The sequence below is a fragment of the Pinus tabuliformis genome, chromosome 8, assembly GCF_031772625.1.
Source record: "Pinus tabuliformis cultivar Carrire ecotype Pingquan chromosome 8, CPIR1, whole genome shotgun sequence".
Taxonomy (NCBI): domain Eukaryota; kingdom Viridiplantae; phylum Streptophyta; class Pinopsida; order Pinales; family Pinaceae; genus Pinus; species Pinus tabuliformis.
Window position 1 is genome coordinate 476,890,242 of NC_142294.1, and position 17,389 is coordinate 476,907,630.

At 36.2% G+C, this 17,389-nt stretch overlaps 1 protein-coding gene across 1 annotated transcript; it reads right to left on the reverse strand.

The window, feature by feature from the left end:
* Nucleotides 1–6,164: 6,164 nt before the first annotated feature.
* On the reverse strand, nucleotides 6,165–6,833 carry LOC149236132 (uncharacterized). The gene has a single exon (XM_089368781.1). It carries the CDS (start codon nucleotides 6,831–6,833, stop codon nucleotides 6,165–6,167), a length of 669 nt encoding a protein of 222 aa, XP_089224907.1.
* Between the last annotated feature and the right edge of the window lie 10,556 nt (nucleotides 6,834–17,389).

Consider the following 17,389-nt stretch of genomic DNA (forward strand, 5'->3'; position numbering starts at 1 on the left):
TATTACATTCGATGCAGATTAAATTCAAACTGTAGAAGGGAAATGGGAACGCAGTCCCTCATTCCATGCTTGAAATCCAAAATTCTATCGATTCTTATATTTATCCTGGTATATTGCCGTGCAAGTAATATGAATTTACAAAACATTATATTACTTATTTTTTTTCAGGTTTTATGGACTGACTGTTCTTGGGAGGAATGTTGCTTCTTGCCTTGGTGGACTAAATTTTCTCCCTCCTAGCTTAGGGTGGAGGATTTGATGTAGGCTACCGCTTCCTCCAAGTGCACACATTTGTTCTTTAGTGCAATTATCTCCGCTTACTGGCTTTCCATATTCCTCTTTTGATCGTTGAATTCCATTTTCATTTATGACTTAAGGTCTTGAAGAGCATCTTGAAACCTGCTGATCATAAACTTGTTTGCCTTACATGTTGCACATCCGTCATTTCTTGCTGCTTTCTCAATTGGGTTGAATTCCATCTTTGTCAACTCCTTCTCTGTGTTTTTGATGTAGTTGTTGTTCCTTTTGCGAATGTTATTCCTGTGATTTCTGTTGCCTAGAATGTTCCCTCTGCTAACTTTGTATTGCACTGATCTGTTGATTTCCGGATTTAGAGGGGTTGTTGTTTTTTAGATAGGTTGCCCTTCCTTTGAATCATAGGAGGAAACAGAGCAGAAGCTGACTGATAGAGTATTAATGGGTAAGGAGCTCAGGGATGCACGATATGTGGGACAAGAGGAGCACAGGGACCGCTTGGATGGAGAGCCTGCAGTGAGCTTATTGATGTCTGCGAGTAATGAAGTGGAGAGGTCGAGATGGTGTGAGGGAGAACGGTGGAGGAGAGGATAGGACGAGCACTTCTTGAGAAACAGAGGATGAGAGCTTTTGTAAGGCTCAGGATGAAGATTATACGGGAAGAGAGTGCTGAGTGAAGAGTTCAGATGGTGGATCAAGTGAGGAGGTGTCGCAGGAGGGATTTTAATGGTACTACGCGATAACTGAAACAGAGAGATTGAGATAAATTTAACACTAATACAGTGGAGAGGAATGTTGAAATGCTTACGCTTTAAAGGAGGAGAGTTGCATCAGTATTTGTCAAGGATAAGACTGTTTACTGCGCCATTCATTCGAATAGGATCACGATCCTCCTTGGTCTTCGGGCTAGAGTTGGATGTTGATTTTCTCCGTATTTTTTTATGGGAGCCCATGATTTCCATCTAAGAGTTACTGCTGAAATATCTTCTCGATGATTTGCTGATGTCCTTTTAAGAATATTTTGGTAGTTTTCATTCTTTTTTTTAATGAGTAAATCTTTTCTCATGACAATTGATTTGATCTATGGAACTGAATTGTAATATATCTCTTCATTTTCTCTGGTGATTCCTTCAGTTCTTTCGGTTGCTTTGTTTGCATAATTGTCAGTCATTTTATTGTGCTCTCTTAGAACGTGCTTGAAAGTAACCATTCTTGAACCTTCCAGATTAGTTCTTATTCTCTTATAAATTCGATTTATGGCTAAATTGTTGGGGCTCTTGTTCCTAGCCATTGCCTCTATAATGATTGTTGAGTCTCCTATTATTATTGGATCTCGGATGGTTCTATTTTTAATTATCCTTCATCTCAATAACAAACTATACGCTTCTACTTTATTGTTTGTTGTTTCTCCCAGACCCCATTCATATGAGACTATCTCTTTCCCATCAAAATCGCTTATAATTCCTCCTGCCCCTGCTTTCCTAGGATTGTTTTTTGATGCCCCATCAAAGAAGAGGTTGTATGTTTTTTGCTTTTCTTTCCAATTTGATAATTCTTCTTTAATGAGTCGGATTTTCCAACTCTTTGTTGTGGGTGTTTTCTTAGGTCCTTTTTTCCCATTGTTTTTTATTATAGCTTTCCTGATCCAGTTTTTCTCCTCTTGCTATAAGATGTTATAGTCCATTACTGTAGTCCCATTTGTGCTTAAGATTTCGGATGCTAAGCCCCAAGTTTTTGATAATATTTTTCCTATTCTTGGAGTCTGATCTTTGAAGATACTTTTATTTCTTGTAAGCCATATTTGTCAACATAAGACTGCTGGTAGGCATTTCCAGAACCTGTTAATTGTCGCCTTATTCTTTGTTGGATAGGGATATGCCTTCTCCTAGGCTTGGAAGAAATCCGGAAAAGGGTTTGCAAAATTTAAGTTGATCTCCAGAGGGCTTGAGAGTTGTTTCCAGCATTCTTTTGCTATCATGCAATCATGAAATAGGTGCTGGATGGTCAATTCTTCCCTCAAGAACATAAAGCACCTGGATGGGCCATGAAAGCCTTTTTGTTTTAGATTTTCAGAGGTTAGGATTTTGCCTTTTAAGAGGGTCCAAATAAATATTTTGATTTTAGGTAGGCTTTCAATCTTCCATACTGATTTCCAAGGGGCCCAATCCTATTGGTTTTGATGATCTTGGAGAGCTTTGTAACCCGTCTTGACTGTGTAGCCTCCTCTGCTTGGATCCCATGCAAAGGCATCTTCTTCCTCAATGATTGTGGGAGCTGCTCCTTTGAGGTGCTGCCTTAATCTGACCCATTGGCCTTTTAGATTTGAAGGGATTATTATAGTTTGTCATTCATGCCAATTTCGTTGATCCCATGTGGAGATTGAATGAAGTGTGTTCGAGCCTCTTTTTGTCATCTAAATTTGAATGCCTTCAAGATACGGTTGGAGATTTAAAGGCTCTTTCCCCATAATTCTATCCTCCCAGATTGAGACCGTTTTCTCGTTACCTGGGATTTTAGAGATATGATTTCTGAGTAGAGGGATTGTCTTTTTCACAAGCTTCCATACTTGTGTGCACGACCTTATGGGAATATTTTCAGTCAATAACTTTGTTCTATATTGGTTCATGTATTTTATAGCGAGAGTTTTTTTTCACCAACTCTCATTTCCTGTTATCGTTCTCCATATGATTTTCATTCCTAATGCAACATTCATTAAGCCGGGGAGTCTTATGGATAATCCTCCTTGTTCATATGGTAATGTGACTTTCTCCCTCTTGACCAAACTGAATTTTTTTTCTCTTGTTTCCATCCATGCCATAGGAAGCCTCTTATTATTAATTCCATTTGCTTATGTGCACTTGCTGAGGCCAAAATTATTGCATACTGATAGATTGGGAGCGCCGTGAGCAATGCCTTAATCAAATCACCTTGCCTGCCATATTGAGCCACATCATACCCCATTTTTGGATTTTATATTTCATTTTTTCAACCTGTTTGATCCATAATTCTGCTTTCAGTTTCTCTTTTGAGATAAGAAGCCCAAGATAGAAGAAGTAGGTCCATTTTTCTTGAGTGGGGATTTCAAGAATTTGCGAGATCTTTTGCATGATTCTAGGGGAGTATTCCAGCCATATATTCTGCACTTTGAGTTATTTAAAAGCCCCCTAAAGACCTGAAGAAAATCTTCCAGGACTTTTTTTAATTTTCTTGCAATTATACTTGAAGCATCTCCCAACAAGAGGGTGTCATCCGAAAAAAGAGAGTGATTGATGTTTTTTACTCCTCTTGCAATTTGGAAACCTGTGACGTTTCTTTCTCTCCTTTGTTTTTCTAGGGCTCTGCTTAGTTTTTCAGCCATAATGATATAGAGAAAAGGGGAGAGTGGGCACCCTTGTCTCAAACCTCTCGTGCTCTGGAAGAAATCGCTTGGCCTTCCATTTATAAGAGGTGCAATCCATGGGACCAAAATGCAGGCTTGGATGACCTCTATTATATCTTGGGAGAACCCGAATTTTTTAAGTACCACCATTAGATATGGAAGACTAACCCTGTCAAAAGCATTGGCCATATCTAATTTTATAATGATTCATTTCTCTTTCCTTTGCATGCTTGTATGAATAGCTTCTTGTACAACAATTACATTGTCAATAATTTGCCTGCTAGGAACAAAGCCTGCCTAATTTTCAGATATTATTTCTGGGAGCACTTTCTTGATTCTGTTGGCTAATATTTTTGTAATAATCTTGTAGGATGAGTTACAAAGGGAGATAGGATGGAATCTATTGAAAGTGGAAGGATTGGGTTTCTTTGGAACTAGAGCCAGATAAGATGATTTTGTATTGCCACTAATTTTATTTTTGAATACATTTCTTACCATTCTTAAGAAATCCTTTTTTATGATATCCCAATGTTGCCTATAAAAGGCAATTGTGAATCTGTCTAGCCCAGGGGCCTTGTCTGGGTGGAGGCTCCAAATGGCTGCAACTACTTCCTCTTCTGAAATCTCTTTATTTATTTATGAATTATGATCTTCTCTTATTTATTTTTTTGTGCTGAAGGAAATTCTCAATGTTGTGCCTTCATTAGTTGTCAGGAGGTTTTTGAAATGATTATGTGTTGGTTTTTTCAGCTCCTCCGCTCCCTTTATTTCTTGCCCATCCACTTGGATTTTATCTATCTAATTTTTTTCTCTTCTTATTTTTATTGTGTTGTGAAAGAAGGTTGTGTTTTTGTCCGCTGCATTCAGCCAGAGGCTTTTAGATTTCAATCTCATCTCTTCTTCATCTTTTCTATTTTCTTTATATATTTCCCAAAAAATCTCATTTTCTTTTAAGTAATCTTGTTTTTCCTCCTCTTTGTTTTCCTTTTCTTCTTGCATGTTGTCCATTTTTGTTTGCAGCTTTGTTTTCTTTTATTTTTTTTTGTATTTCATTTTCTCTTGCCCAAGTCTTTAGCTTAATTCTCAAATTTTTTAGTTTTGTTTCCCAAACATAATGGGGTGATCCTGTAATCTTTTGTGCCCAAGCATCTATGATTTGATTTCTGAAGTCTTCATTGTTGTCCCATATTGGGTTGTATTTAAATGGGAGAGACCCTTGATTATCCATTTTGCCCAATATGATTGCCACTGGCTTGTGGTCAGATGTCGTTGTGTGAATAATTTTGGATCTTACCGAATTGAAGCCTGATGCAATGTTTTCTTGGACCAATATTCGATCCAGCCTCTCCTTTATATTACTTTTGCCCACTCTTTTATTACTCCATGTATATTTCCCATTGCTTGGGGGAATATCAATTAATTTATGTTGTTCCATTATTGCTTCCAAAGCTTCCTTGGATGGGTCGGCATGATATGACCCTCCAAATTTCTCTTCTATATTTCGAACCAAGTTTAGGTCCCCTCCCAAGATTATTTTCCCGTTTCGGACTTCAGATAGAGTTTCTTTTACTGTACTCCAACATTTCTCTTTTTCCGTGTAATGATTTGGAGAATAAATATTGATTAAGTTGTACTGCTCCTTTATGCTTGTTTCCTTTAGATCTGTTTTGATCCAATGTTGTTCATTTTTTTGTTATATCATTTCCCATTCTCATTTTTTCCATAGTGTGCAAATTCCTCCTGAGGCTCATGTAGCCTGTATTGCTACTCCTTCATAAATTTTTAATTTTTTTATCATTTTTCAGATTCTTGGTTGTTTATTTTGGTCTCCTAAATCATGAAAATATCTGGGGATTCTTTTGCTAGAATGTCTCTTGTTGCATTTACTTTGTAAGTTGTTCCCAGTCCATGACAATTCCAGGAGACCACTATCATTACTTATTTGTTTGGTGGTGTGCAGGACCTTTCCCTCTCTGCTGGTTTTTTTCATTGTTTCCAGAACTTTTCCCAAAAAAAGAATCCATTGGTTGTTGTGTACCTAGAGCCATCTCCTTGGTTGTTGCTTCATCCCTCAACTCCTTATTAGATTTCCTTCCTGCTTTTTTTTATGTTCAAAAGTTTGAAGGGACTCCTTGGACTGGTTTCTGGTTAGTATTCGATCAACAGATGGGGGAGGGGGAGTGCAGGTGTTTATAGGAAGAGAGGACATAATGGGGGAGCTATGAGGATGTAGAGGGGACCGAGGTGAAGGCTCTTCCAAGGGCCCAAAGGGGTTCAGGTTTACGAGAGATGAAGGGATGTCTGCATTGGCTGATGGAGGGGAAGGTTCTATGGAGACTTGGGGTTGTGATGAAGTAGGAAAGGGTTGTTTATTGGATGATTTCTTCCATTTAACTTGTTCCCATTTGTTTTTTGGTTCTTCTACATTTTCATTTTCTTTTTTTTAGCATCTATTGGCGAAATTACCATATTCGTGACATATCTTGCACTTGAATGGGATTTGTTCATAATCAAGTTGCTGAATGTGCATTCATTGATCAACTTTAATCTTTATCGCCTCCGGAAGCCCTTTCCCTAGATCCACTTCTACGCATATTCTGGAATAGGCATGCATGTTCTCCTTTGGTTCACATCTATCTATGTATTTCCCTACTCCGTTTCCAATGGTTTTTACTGATTCATCTCCCCAGCAGTGGAGAGGAAGGTGTGGCAGCCTGACCCATACTGGCACAGCGTTGGGTACATCCATTTCAGGGTCGAAATCTGGAGTCCATCGATTTAAATACAGTCCTCTCATATCCATGAAGTATGGGTCGTTCCTAAATATTAGATCTCGGTTTTCTTTTGTTTCAAAATGGAAGGTGTAATACCCTCTTCCACAAAATCTTATTGAAATTTTCCCATTGATTGACGAGGTCCAGTTTCTTTCAACCCATTTTTGAACTGACTTGGGTGATGGCCATAGACCAGTAAACTGCCCAACTAGGCCGCGTTCAGCAAGAGATAGCGCTGCTCTACGCAGTAGAGCAGGTGGGAGGGAGATTTCAAGAATGTCATCCAATCTTTTGACGAACTTGGTTATTGATGGCCTGTTTTTTGGAAGTCCCATTGCAGATATGAGAGAAGCAAACGCATTTGCAGAACCTTTAGGCTCCTGATGAAGATCTGATGGTGACTCTCCATCCTCTGGAGAGTCCATTTGCTCCAAGGTCTCAACAGCAGGGGGCCGCTGAGAGGCGGTTGCGGGTAGGGCGTTCCCAGGCTAGGTCACGCAGAGCAGCAGCAGAGGGTTTTTTTACTTTCTTCTAAACTATGGGAGAGACCTGAATGAATTATGGCACTATTTCACAATCAAAATTATGGATAGATTTAATTAAATATTTTTTTTCTCAAACTTTTTCCAAGAGGTCACACCAAGTTGAAACTTGCTTTTATACCATATGTAACAACCTCGATTTAAAATATACAAATAATTACATCAATTTATATGATTAATAATCAACACCCAGTGATTCAACTAATTAACATAGAATTAAAAAAAAAAAACACGAGCATAGACAACATACCTATGGTGATGATATTCCTTACTTGTGATTTCGGAGTTGAATGCTATTTGAATCCCATTACTGGCAACAAAGTTTTTGGAACAACTCTCCACCCAACCGTAGGCTCAGCTGCACATAATATTTCTACAGCTCACCACCCGCGAGCCCTCAATCAACGTACTATTGCTAGGGAATCCTTTGTCTCACAACATTTTTCTTCCGAGACAATGGATGAAGGAATGATGAATCTCATCTTCCTCGTCGTCCATTAAATAGACCAAAAAATGGAAAAGAGACGGCATGCGCACATTCCATATGTCAATATGCAACTTTTATTTCTTTATTTTAAGTTTTACTTAATTTAATATTTCTCTTAATTTAACTCTTTCTTATATTATTCATTTTTACTTTTTATTAACTTTACTTATTTTTACTATCTTCATAGTTTACTTTTATATATATTTATTTAGAACCCCAGTTTATTATTTACTATTTTATTTATTTATTTATTATTATTATTTATTATTTATTTACTATTATTATATTTTTTGTATTATTTATTTACCATTATTATTTTTCATTTATTTATTTTTAGTATTCATTTATCATTATTATCTTTTCTTTATTGTTTATTATTTATTTACTTATATTTTAATATTATATTTTTTTATTAATATTGTTATTATGGGACATTACATGCGGCAAGCAATTCACAATCTAGAACAATAATTTCATACATGCACACAATATTTTTCCTAGGGAAAGCAAATTGCTAAAAATTCCAATGTATGTTTGCATTAATCTAATGAATAGAGATGTAATACAATTGTTTTTCTCAACTGAGCACAACCTGTAAGTGAATAACTTATCTCTCTGCTCACTAATAAGATTTGACCCATAATTGGTCAAATTCTACCTCTGCTTGAGCCCCTATTTCCTTGCGTAATTCCTTGAGAAATTAGGCCCCTATTATGTAAGAATTTCTACAAAATGGATTGCACAATTCCCAAGGTTGATCATATGACTGCATGCAACACTTTTACACTCAAGACTAGTCTACAACTAATGTTACACTGCCTTGCAATCTCCACCACAACTCAGGAACTCGAATTCTCTGCATGCGCTAGCTATTTTGGGTTGATTGATCAGTTAACTGGATGATCACTAAGTTACACTGAAGTCACACTATATGACTGATCTTCCACTAGTTACTCCAACAGTTAGAACTAGTTTAGCTGAAAACAACTTGAAATAATTGACATTGATTGCTACAAATTAGCAATCACACATGCTTAACTGAAATCTAACTCCTCCAACTCGAATTTAATGAGCTAACTGAGTGGCAAGAGCCATGTCACCTCAGTTAACTTCATCCAAGTTGTCCGTTGATGTGGAAATTCAAATTTTCTCAATTTAATCAAGGGAAAATCAAATTGAGAATTTCTTGCTGCATTTTTCAACACTGCCTTTCAACAAGAAAGGGATTATCAACCACCCCTATCCTGCCGCTATGGAACTCAAACTTCCTCTTGACAAGGCCTTTGTCAAAATGCCAGCATCTTGTTCCTTTATCAGAATGTATTGAAGCAACATTATTTGTCTCTGCACAATCCTATAAATGGTGATACCAGATATCTATATGCTTAGATCGATCGTGAAAACCAAGATTCTCATAGAGCTTGATGCAACTCTAATTATCATAGTACATCATAGTTGGATCCATCATCTAACCAAACAATTCCACAAGTATCTTTCTCATCCAGATTGCCTCACATGTTGCTTGACTTGCAGCCATGTACTATGCTTCTGTCACGCTGAGTGCCACAAATATTTGCTTCCTATTGTACCAGGGAACCGCTTTGGACCCAACACTGAAAATTCTAGTTAATGTACTCTTTTGATCTGATGGACTCCCTGTTCAATCTAAATCCGTGAATCCACACAACTTCTCTCACTGTATCCATCTATACCATAGTCCAAACTTGGTAGTGCCTTTGAGGTACTGTAAAACATGCTTAGTTGCCTTCCAAAATAATTTGGTTGGCCTAACCATAGCTTGACTTAGCTTGTTGACTACATCGCACATATTTGGTTGTGTGTTCACAAGATACATCACTAAAACCATTAGTTGTCGATAAATGGTAGCATCCACTTCTTCACCTGAAGTGGCATCCTCCTACCTCTAGTTGGTCGCTAGAGGTGTCTCCATGGTTTCACAATTATCCATGTTGAATCTCTGAAGTATCTCATTGGCATACTTGCCTTGAGAGACAAACAATTCCCCATCGCCTTGCCATACTTCCAAATCAAGGAAATAGTGCATGAGACCCATGTCCTTCATTTCAAATTCTCTTGCAATGTCCTCTTTGCAAGATCTGATCAGTTGTTCATCGCCAGTTAAAATCAAATCATCAACATATAAGACAATAATGATCAATTTACCTTTTGCATCCGTCTCACTTTTAGTGAAGCCCAAACCGGTGAGATAACTATCGATCCTAGTGTACCAAGCACGGGGTGCTTGTTTGAGACCATATAATGCTCGCTTGAGTCTGCACACATGAGACTCTTGATCAAATGTCTCAAAACATTCTGGTTTCTTGATGTACACCTCCTCCTCAATAACCTCATTGAGAAATGTTGTTTTTACATCCATCTGGTGGATCTTCCACCCCATCTACGTAGCCAGTGCAAGAATTGATCTAATGGATGAGTACCTTGCTAAAGGAGTAAATGTCTTGTCATAGTCAATTCCCTCAACTTGAGAGTATCACTTAGCTGCAAATTTGGCCTTGTACTTCTCTATGCTTCTATATGTTGCATGCTTAACCTTAAAGATCCATCTCAAACCCACAACTGATTTATCTGTTGGTATTAAGACCACTTACCAAGCACCGTACTTTACAATGTATTTGTATTCCTCCACCAATGCATCAACCCATAAAGGTTTCTCTACTACTTCCTCGAAAGAGGATGGTTCAGTGTCTACAAGTTCAGTCATTAGAGCCATATAGCGATTGTATTAATTAGGTGATCTTCTCTACATGCGCTAATTTGAAGGAGCACCCACATTCTCCCTCGCATCCTACACGAGTCTTTCAGCTTCTTTGTTTCTTTTTCTACCTCCTCTGGATGGTTAACTTAACTCTAACTCCTCCAACTCGAATTTACTGAGCTAATTCAGTGACAAGAGTCGTGTCACCTCAGTTCATTGTGTCCAAGTTGTCCGATGATGTGGAAATTTGAATTTTCTCAATTTAATCAAGACAAAATCAAATTGAGAATTCTTGTTGCATTTTTCAACAATCACCTCTAACCCTTTCACTATTTTTAATTATTGTTATTTTTTTCATTATAATTTTTGTTTTAATTTTTTTTTCTCTAATTTTTAGATTTGTTGGATATTTACTTTTAAAAGTTTGTATTTATATATATATTTTTTTGGTTTTATTTACTATAATAATAATAATAATTATTTTTTAATATAATTGTTTTATTTTATATAAATATTTTTTTTAATTTTTTTTAGTTTTTAATTTCTAATTTTTATATGCACTCTTATTTATTTTTTATAGCTTTTCTTTAGTGATTTTCTTTTATAATGTAATATTTTTTTAATATAGATTCTAAATTGCTTTAGAAATTTGGTTTTTTAGTCATTTTAATTGTTTTTTTTAATTGCTTAAAAGGTGTTTTTTTTTTTTTTATTTGATTTTTCTTAAAAAACATTGGTTAGATCTGAGACTTTTGTGATCCATATTGTAGATAAATGTCTTTTGGATTAATCACATTATTAGGATTTGGTCGACGTTAGTTGGTTCGAAACGTAGACCAAATCCTAATAATGTGATTAATCCAAAAGACATTTATCAACTATTATTCTTTCATTAATTAAAAAAAATTATTAAATGATGTTGTTTATGATATTCTTTACATTAGTGATGATCTTATAGACCAATCTAGATCCATCTTAACACTGGGTCTATCAAGCGTCGATAGAGATCAAATCTTTCAAAGTGCAAGTCTCTTTATTTGAGTGCAGAATTCGAAGAAAGGTTTGCACCTCGAGATATTTAATCCCTCTCAGCTTGATAGATCTAGAGTAATGGATCTGTTGGACATACTGTGATCATTGATGTCAAAGGGTAATTCAAATGAAGCAAACTATCGAGTATGATAGATTGTAAAATTGAAAGATCACATCAAATTTGTCAAATTGATTCGAATTTTATTGAGTTTTTGTTGAAGTTATGATGTGCAAATAATCTATGGATTGCATAATTGGATAGTCTTCTTCGAGACCTTTCCAACAATATATCACACTTGGTCACACTCTTCTCGGATGAGAAAATATGTCAATGTGGAGTTGGCATTGGCAAAAAGGGAAAAAAAAACACCAAATTGTTAAATGTTGTGCATTTCTGGATCAGATCCATGAATTTAAGGGAAAATCAATCGTAGATGGCACGTGAACTTGCGCACTAGTTAACCAAAAAATATTTGATCATTTCCGGGTAGATATGGCCATTAAAAAACACATGAATGGTAGATGGAGCTTTAACATGTGCGAAGGTTAATGAACCCTGCACCCCTCAAGTCAGACCAATGCAACAATGACATGTGGCAAGTGTCAAATAGACCTCATGTTTGGATGCCACGTGGACCCCCTAGTGCAGGTGATAGTGACATGGCATCCAAGATGTGGACATTGAGGTGGCAGATCTAGATTGGGCAAATGGAAATCCAGTGACACATGGGGGCTCATGCATGGCTAAAGGATAATGACATAAGCATAATGACATGGAAAGGCGATCATGATGTGGCATATTGACATGATGACACATGTCATGTTGAAATGACATTTTTGATTGAACAATGCGGGCAAATTTTGATAACATGTGGCATCACTCAGAGAATGTCATATGGCAGTTGTGACATCATGATGACATCAACATAAGGGTGACCATTGACCCCTAGGTTCGAGTCACATGGTATGGTCTCATGAAATGTCTTGAAGGTCATCCCTATGCCAAAATTAGACCCCAGCACACGTATAAATAAAGGCCGCATGGCTTGAGGATAATGGGATGGGAATGTGAGTGGAGTAATATGGGAAGGCTTTGCCTTCATGATCTAAACATGAGTATGTAGTCTTGGATGTCACGGGTTTGAGTCTATCCCTATGGTTTGGCTCTCATTGCAATACGATGTGATTATATATGGTGTGATTGGTGCACAAGCTTTGGTCTAACCTCATGGCAGCTTGAGTTGGCTCTCTGTAAGTGGCACACAAGTTTTGGTCTGGATCTCGTGGTTGTTTGAAGTGGTTCTTTGTGATTGGTGCACAAGTTGTTGTTTGGCTCTCATGGCAGTTTTAATTGGCTCTCTATGATAGGCGCACAATTTTTTGTCTAGCTCTCATTGTAGTTTGATTTGGCTCTCTATTATTGGCGCACATTGTTCTACTTCTCGTGGTAGTTTGAAGTGGCTCTCTATGATTGGCATAGAAGTTTTGGTCTGGCTCTCGTGGAAATGTGGATTGGTTCTCTATGATTGGCACACAAGTTTTGGTATGACCTCGTGGTGGTTTGGCCTTTGTGACAGTTGGCCCTCTATGATTGGTCTAACCTTCGTGACAATTGGTTCTCTATGGTTGGTGCAACACATATGGTCAAGCCTCCATGACAGTTTGATGTGGGTCTTATTAGTATGATTGTCGTGTGATGTGGCTCTTTGTAGCCATATCCAATTGGCTTCGCGGGTGCAATCTGGCTCCTCATTGGGAAGCTCAATTAGCACGACTTGCTATGATCGACATCAATGACATAAATATGTTTTGTAGAGTTTAAACAAGGATTACAATAACCCATTTGGTGAAGCGTGTTGTGACACCCCAAGAGGTGAAGGGTTCGATTTTAGTGAGGTGGGCCGTAATTTTTATATTTGCCCACAAAGTCCATTTTGTCGAACGGATAACTAAATAACAAAGTGCATTTTGTAGAATGACCGCTAGAAAAGTGCAATTTATAAGTAGCAAATAAAAAAGGTGCAAATTGTAGAACAATTAATTTTTATAATGTTTACATGGGTTAATTTGAATGCAAATTTAATTTTGACAAGGGGTTTTGGTTGGAATTCTTTTCTAATTTGAAATAGGGGAGCTACAAATGGTTTTTGAGAACAAGGGGTCATGGTTATTGTCAAAATGAACTCATGAACATGTTAAATTTGAAATGAATAAGTTGTAGAAGATTTATAATTAAAGAACAAGTTGATTTGGTTGTGATTTGAGCTTGTGGATCTAGTTTGAAACATTGCAGTGCCTCGATCGAGGTTGGTGTCTCAATCCAGTTGAAACCTACTACAAGTCAGCGCTTGCATATTTTTGAGGTTGGTGCCTCAATCAAGTTGTTGCGTACAACAAATCGTTGTTTGTGCATTTTTGGGAGTTGGTGCCTCCAAATCCATGTAATCAAAACTAAAGAAGATAAAAATAATTGTGGTTTTATGCCGCAAGAATTTCCACGTACATCTGGTGTTCTCTTATGGTAATGTGATGATGTTCTCTAAAGATGCATGATTATGTTTGCAATCTTGATTTATAACTAAATTGTTTAATTTGATGAAAATTGGTCATTACACTTATACAATCGCCCCCCCTCCCAATGTAATCTTAGTCTAATAGGATCTAGGTTGCTTTAAAAGAAATATTTGCACCTCGAGAGATTTGATCCCTCTTAGTGTTTGATAGATCCAGAGTTAAGATATATAAATATATTCTTTACTTTTTTAAATAGACTATATTACATAAAAATATCATTGGCTATATTACATAAGAATATCAGTGGCAAAAGCATGGGTTGTTAAAATCCAAAGCCAAAAACCACCAACGATAATTTTTTTAATAACTATTTATTTATTTTATTTTATTTTATTGTTATGTAATTTGACTGAATCAAAATGTTTACATACCAAGACGTTACAACATCTCTTCCATATTGAGCTAGAAAGTGCCTCTCAACATAATAATAGTGAAAAAAATGTTGTAATTTTGATGCCCCACTGAAAAGGGGTTAAAATTGTCTTACACTAGAATTTCAAATGAGCTATAATTTAAACCTTAAAAAAATAAATTGTTCTTGGTAAAGATATAGGTGTTGAATTTTAGGTTTTTCATAGTCATTATATTTTGTCGTTAATGCAATTCTTGAAATATGTTGAAAGTTTATCCCTGAAAAATGGGGGGTTGATATTGCATCACCACTTTTGCATTTTGACGTATTTTTCATGTCTTTCATAGTCTTGATATATGGTTTTTAATGCCTTGATGGAAAAATGTTTAAATTTTAACCTAAAATGAAAAAAAAATGGTCATGTTGCATCACCACTTCTGCATTTTGGGGTGTTTTTTCATGTTTTTTACACAAAATATGGGTTTGTGGGGCTTGAGTTCCCATTTTGATGTCACAGTGCTAGTTAAGTTGGTAACTTTGTTCATTGCATTGATTCCCAAATCTAGCAACCCTTCTTGTTTGAAAACTTCCATCCAATTTACCTATGCAACTGCATTAAAAATAATATCAAAGATTATTTCAAGAAGGATGAAAGGGATACTTCCTCATCAAATCTCTCGTAAGCACATTGGATTCTTAGAAGGGTGACAAATACACGTGGAAAAAGAGAGTTACTCAAGGACTCCATTCAATAAATACCATAAATTTAATAACAATTATTGTAAAATTATATCTATCCAAAGCCTTTGATAGGATGAGTTGGCTAATCCTTAGATTACTTCTTAACTATCTAAGATACGCCATTAATTTGTCGTGTGGATTATGAGCTATATTAACTCTGTCTCTTTTTACAATCCTAGTAAACAAGGCAACATTCCCTTTCTTCACTGCTGAAAGTAGAATTAAGTATGGATGCTCACAATACCCCGCAACCCTAGTCTAGAGAGAGGGGAAAGAAAGGAATGATGTTAGTCTCTTGGGGAAAAAAATAGCAATTCAAAATCACAAGGAAGATGGGGCCTCAAGAACATCTTCTTGTTCTAGAAGGATTTCACTGCCAAAAATGTTTGGAGGATCCTCCAAGACATCAATTTTTCGGTGTAGGTCATAAAATATAAATATATAGCTCAAAACTCTATTGAAGATTGAGTAAGGAATCCTATTAAAAAAAAATCTATAATACCTCGATTGTTCGTAAAGAAATCATCTCAACATTCCCCCTAATTGGCAATTGGTTGGTATGGTGTGTTAGAAAGGGCTATAAGTCCAATTAGGCCTAGATCCATGGATAGGAAGTAGAGACTCTTTCAAGTTACTAGACCTTGTCATTCATCATCTAAAAATTAGAGGTTATCACACCCTAAGGCAAACTTTAAAAAGACCTAATGAAAATAATAGGCTATAATAATGGCTCTCTTGGAGAGGAGTAGACCTCAAGGAAGAGCCTAAAGAGTGATTAACTTGACGAGGAGGATTAACTTATATGATTTTTGAATCCTTTTGGGGGATATGAACCAAGGGTATGTTATAAAGCACTTGTGTAAGAAGTGAGAATCCACCAATGTGGTGGTGAAAGTTAATTTGAAAGTTAAAATGCCCAACTAGATAAAAAAAATTATGTGACTTTCTCCTAAATAACAAAACACTAACTTTGGACATCCTTTGGCATAAATTTTTTGAAGGCCTTGGTAGGTCCTACCTTTGTGAATCTAAAAATGAATCCAATTCCCATCTCATCGTGTCCTACCACCACTCAAAGCAAGTTTGGAGGGAGATAAAATGTTAACATGACTTCATAATACCTAGATGGAAATCCATTGAAGAATCTCTTGGAGGTTAGTGTCAAAATAAGGAAAATAAGAGGTTTAGAGCTCTCCCACTCTCTATTTCTTTGGGAATTTAGTTGGCTAGAAAATCCAAACTCTTTGAGGGTGAGAACAAACTACCACTTAAATGCACTACCCAAAGTTTAAACATCCTCGATGCTTCCCCACAACCTTCAAACACGTAATCCCACAATGAACTGCTTTGTAGAAGAAGTAATAAATAAAGAAAATCCCATGGTATTTCTTTAATGGTGCATCACAAGGAAATCTTGTTACAAGTGGCGCTATGGGGGATTATCCATCTCTTCCCAAGCCACTACTTATCATTTAAAATGGGAATAGGCTCTAAAACAAACTATTTCTATGAACTTATGGCTCCAAAACTAGTTCTAATGTGGGTCCAAGAAAGAGGATTTTCTCAAATTTAGATCTTTGGAGATCCATTTCTCTTCACACAATGGATGAAAGGAGAATTCACCTAAAGAACTTCACTCTACAACCATTGTTTCTTGACATTCAAAACTTACAAGTAGGCTTCACTTATTTCTCTTTTGCTCAAGTTTACAAGGACAAAAACAAGGAAGCAAACATAATATCCGAAGGAGGAGTGATGTTGGAAAAAGGAACATGGAAAATCCTTGAATCCACTCAAGGGCACCCTTTTACTTATATTCATGAACCTTGGTCTTAACTTTTCACATACACTGGAATTCTAGAAATGTGATTGTTTAGGATAAAAATCAATGTCTCTTTCAAATTATATTTAGACCATATGGAATTTTTGAAGAAAAATAGGTTGGTGATAGCAGTTGGAAAAAATTGTGATCCTTTATGAAGATGTAAAGTGACTATGCTTTTGATATTTTGATACTTGAAAGCAAGTAATTGTAGAACACTACTCAAGTCTTTTGTAGTAGACCGTATGAGGCATAATAAAATGTTGCTAAATATTTGACTTCGTAATTTTGTTACAATTAACACAATTGCTCGACTTTTTTCCTAAAAACGATGTGCAGTGCAAGGGCATTTTAATCAGTAGTAGTATTTCATCAGTCACTAGTATTTTAGTTTCCATCATCACCAACACAGACATATGAATCAACAATAGTACTCCATTAGTACCAAAATATGCAGCATATGAGCCACTAACATCACCAATTGATATCGTCATAAGCATATGATTAATTCACAAAATTTAGTTCCATTCGAGTCAAAAGTATTAGGTGGGATTTCATTTATTGTCCATCATTCAGTTCAAACCAAAAACCTCAATTTCAATAGTTTATTTACATCCTTATTTTGGCCATAACCACCAATAACACCAACAACTAGAATTGGATCATCTAGAAATAGAATTGAATGATCTTGAAA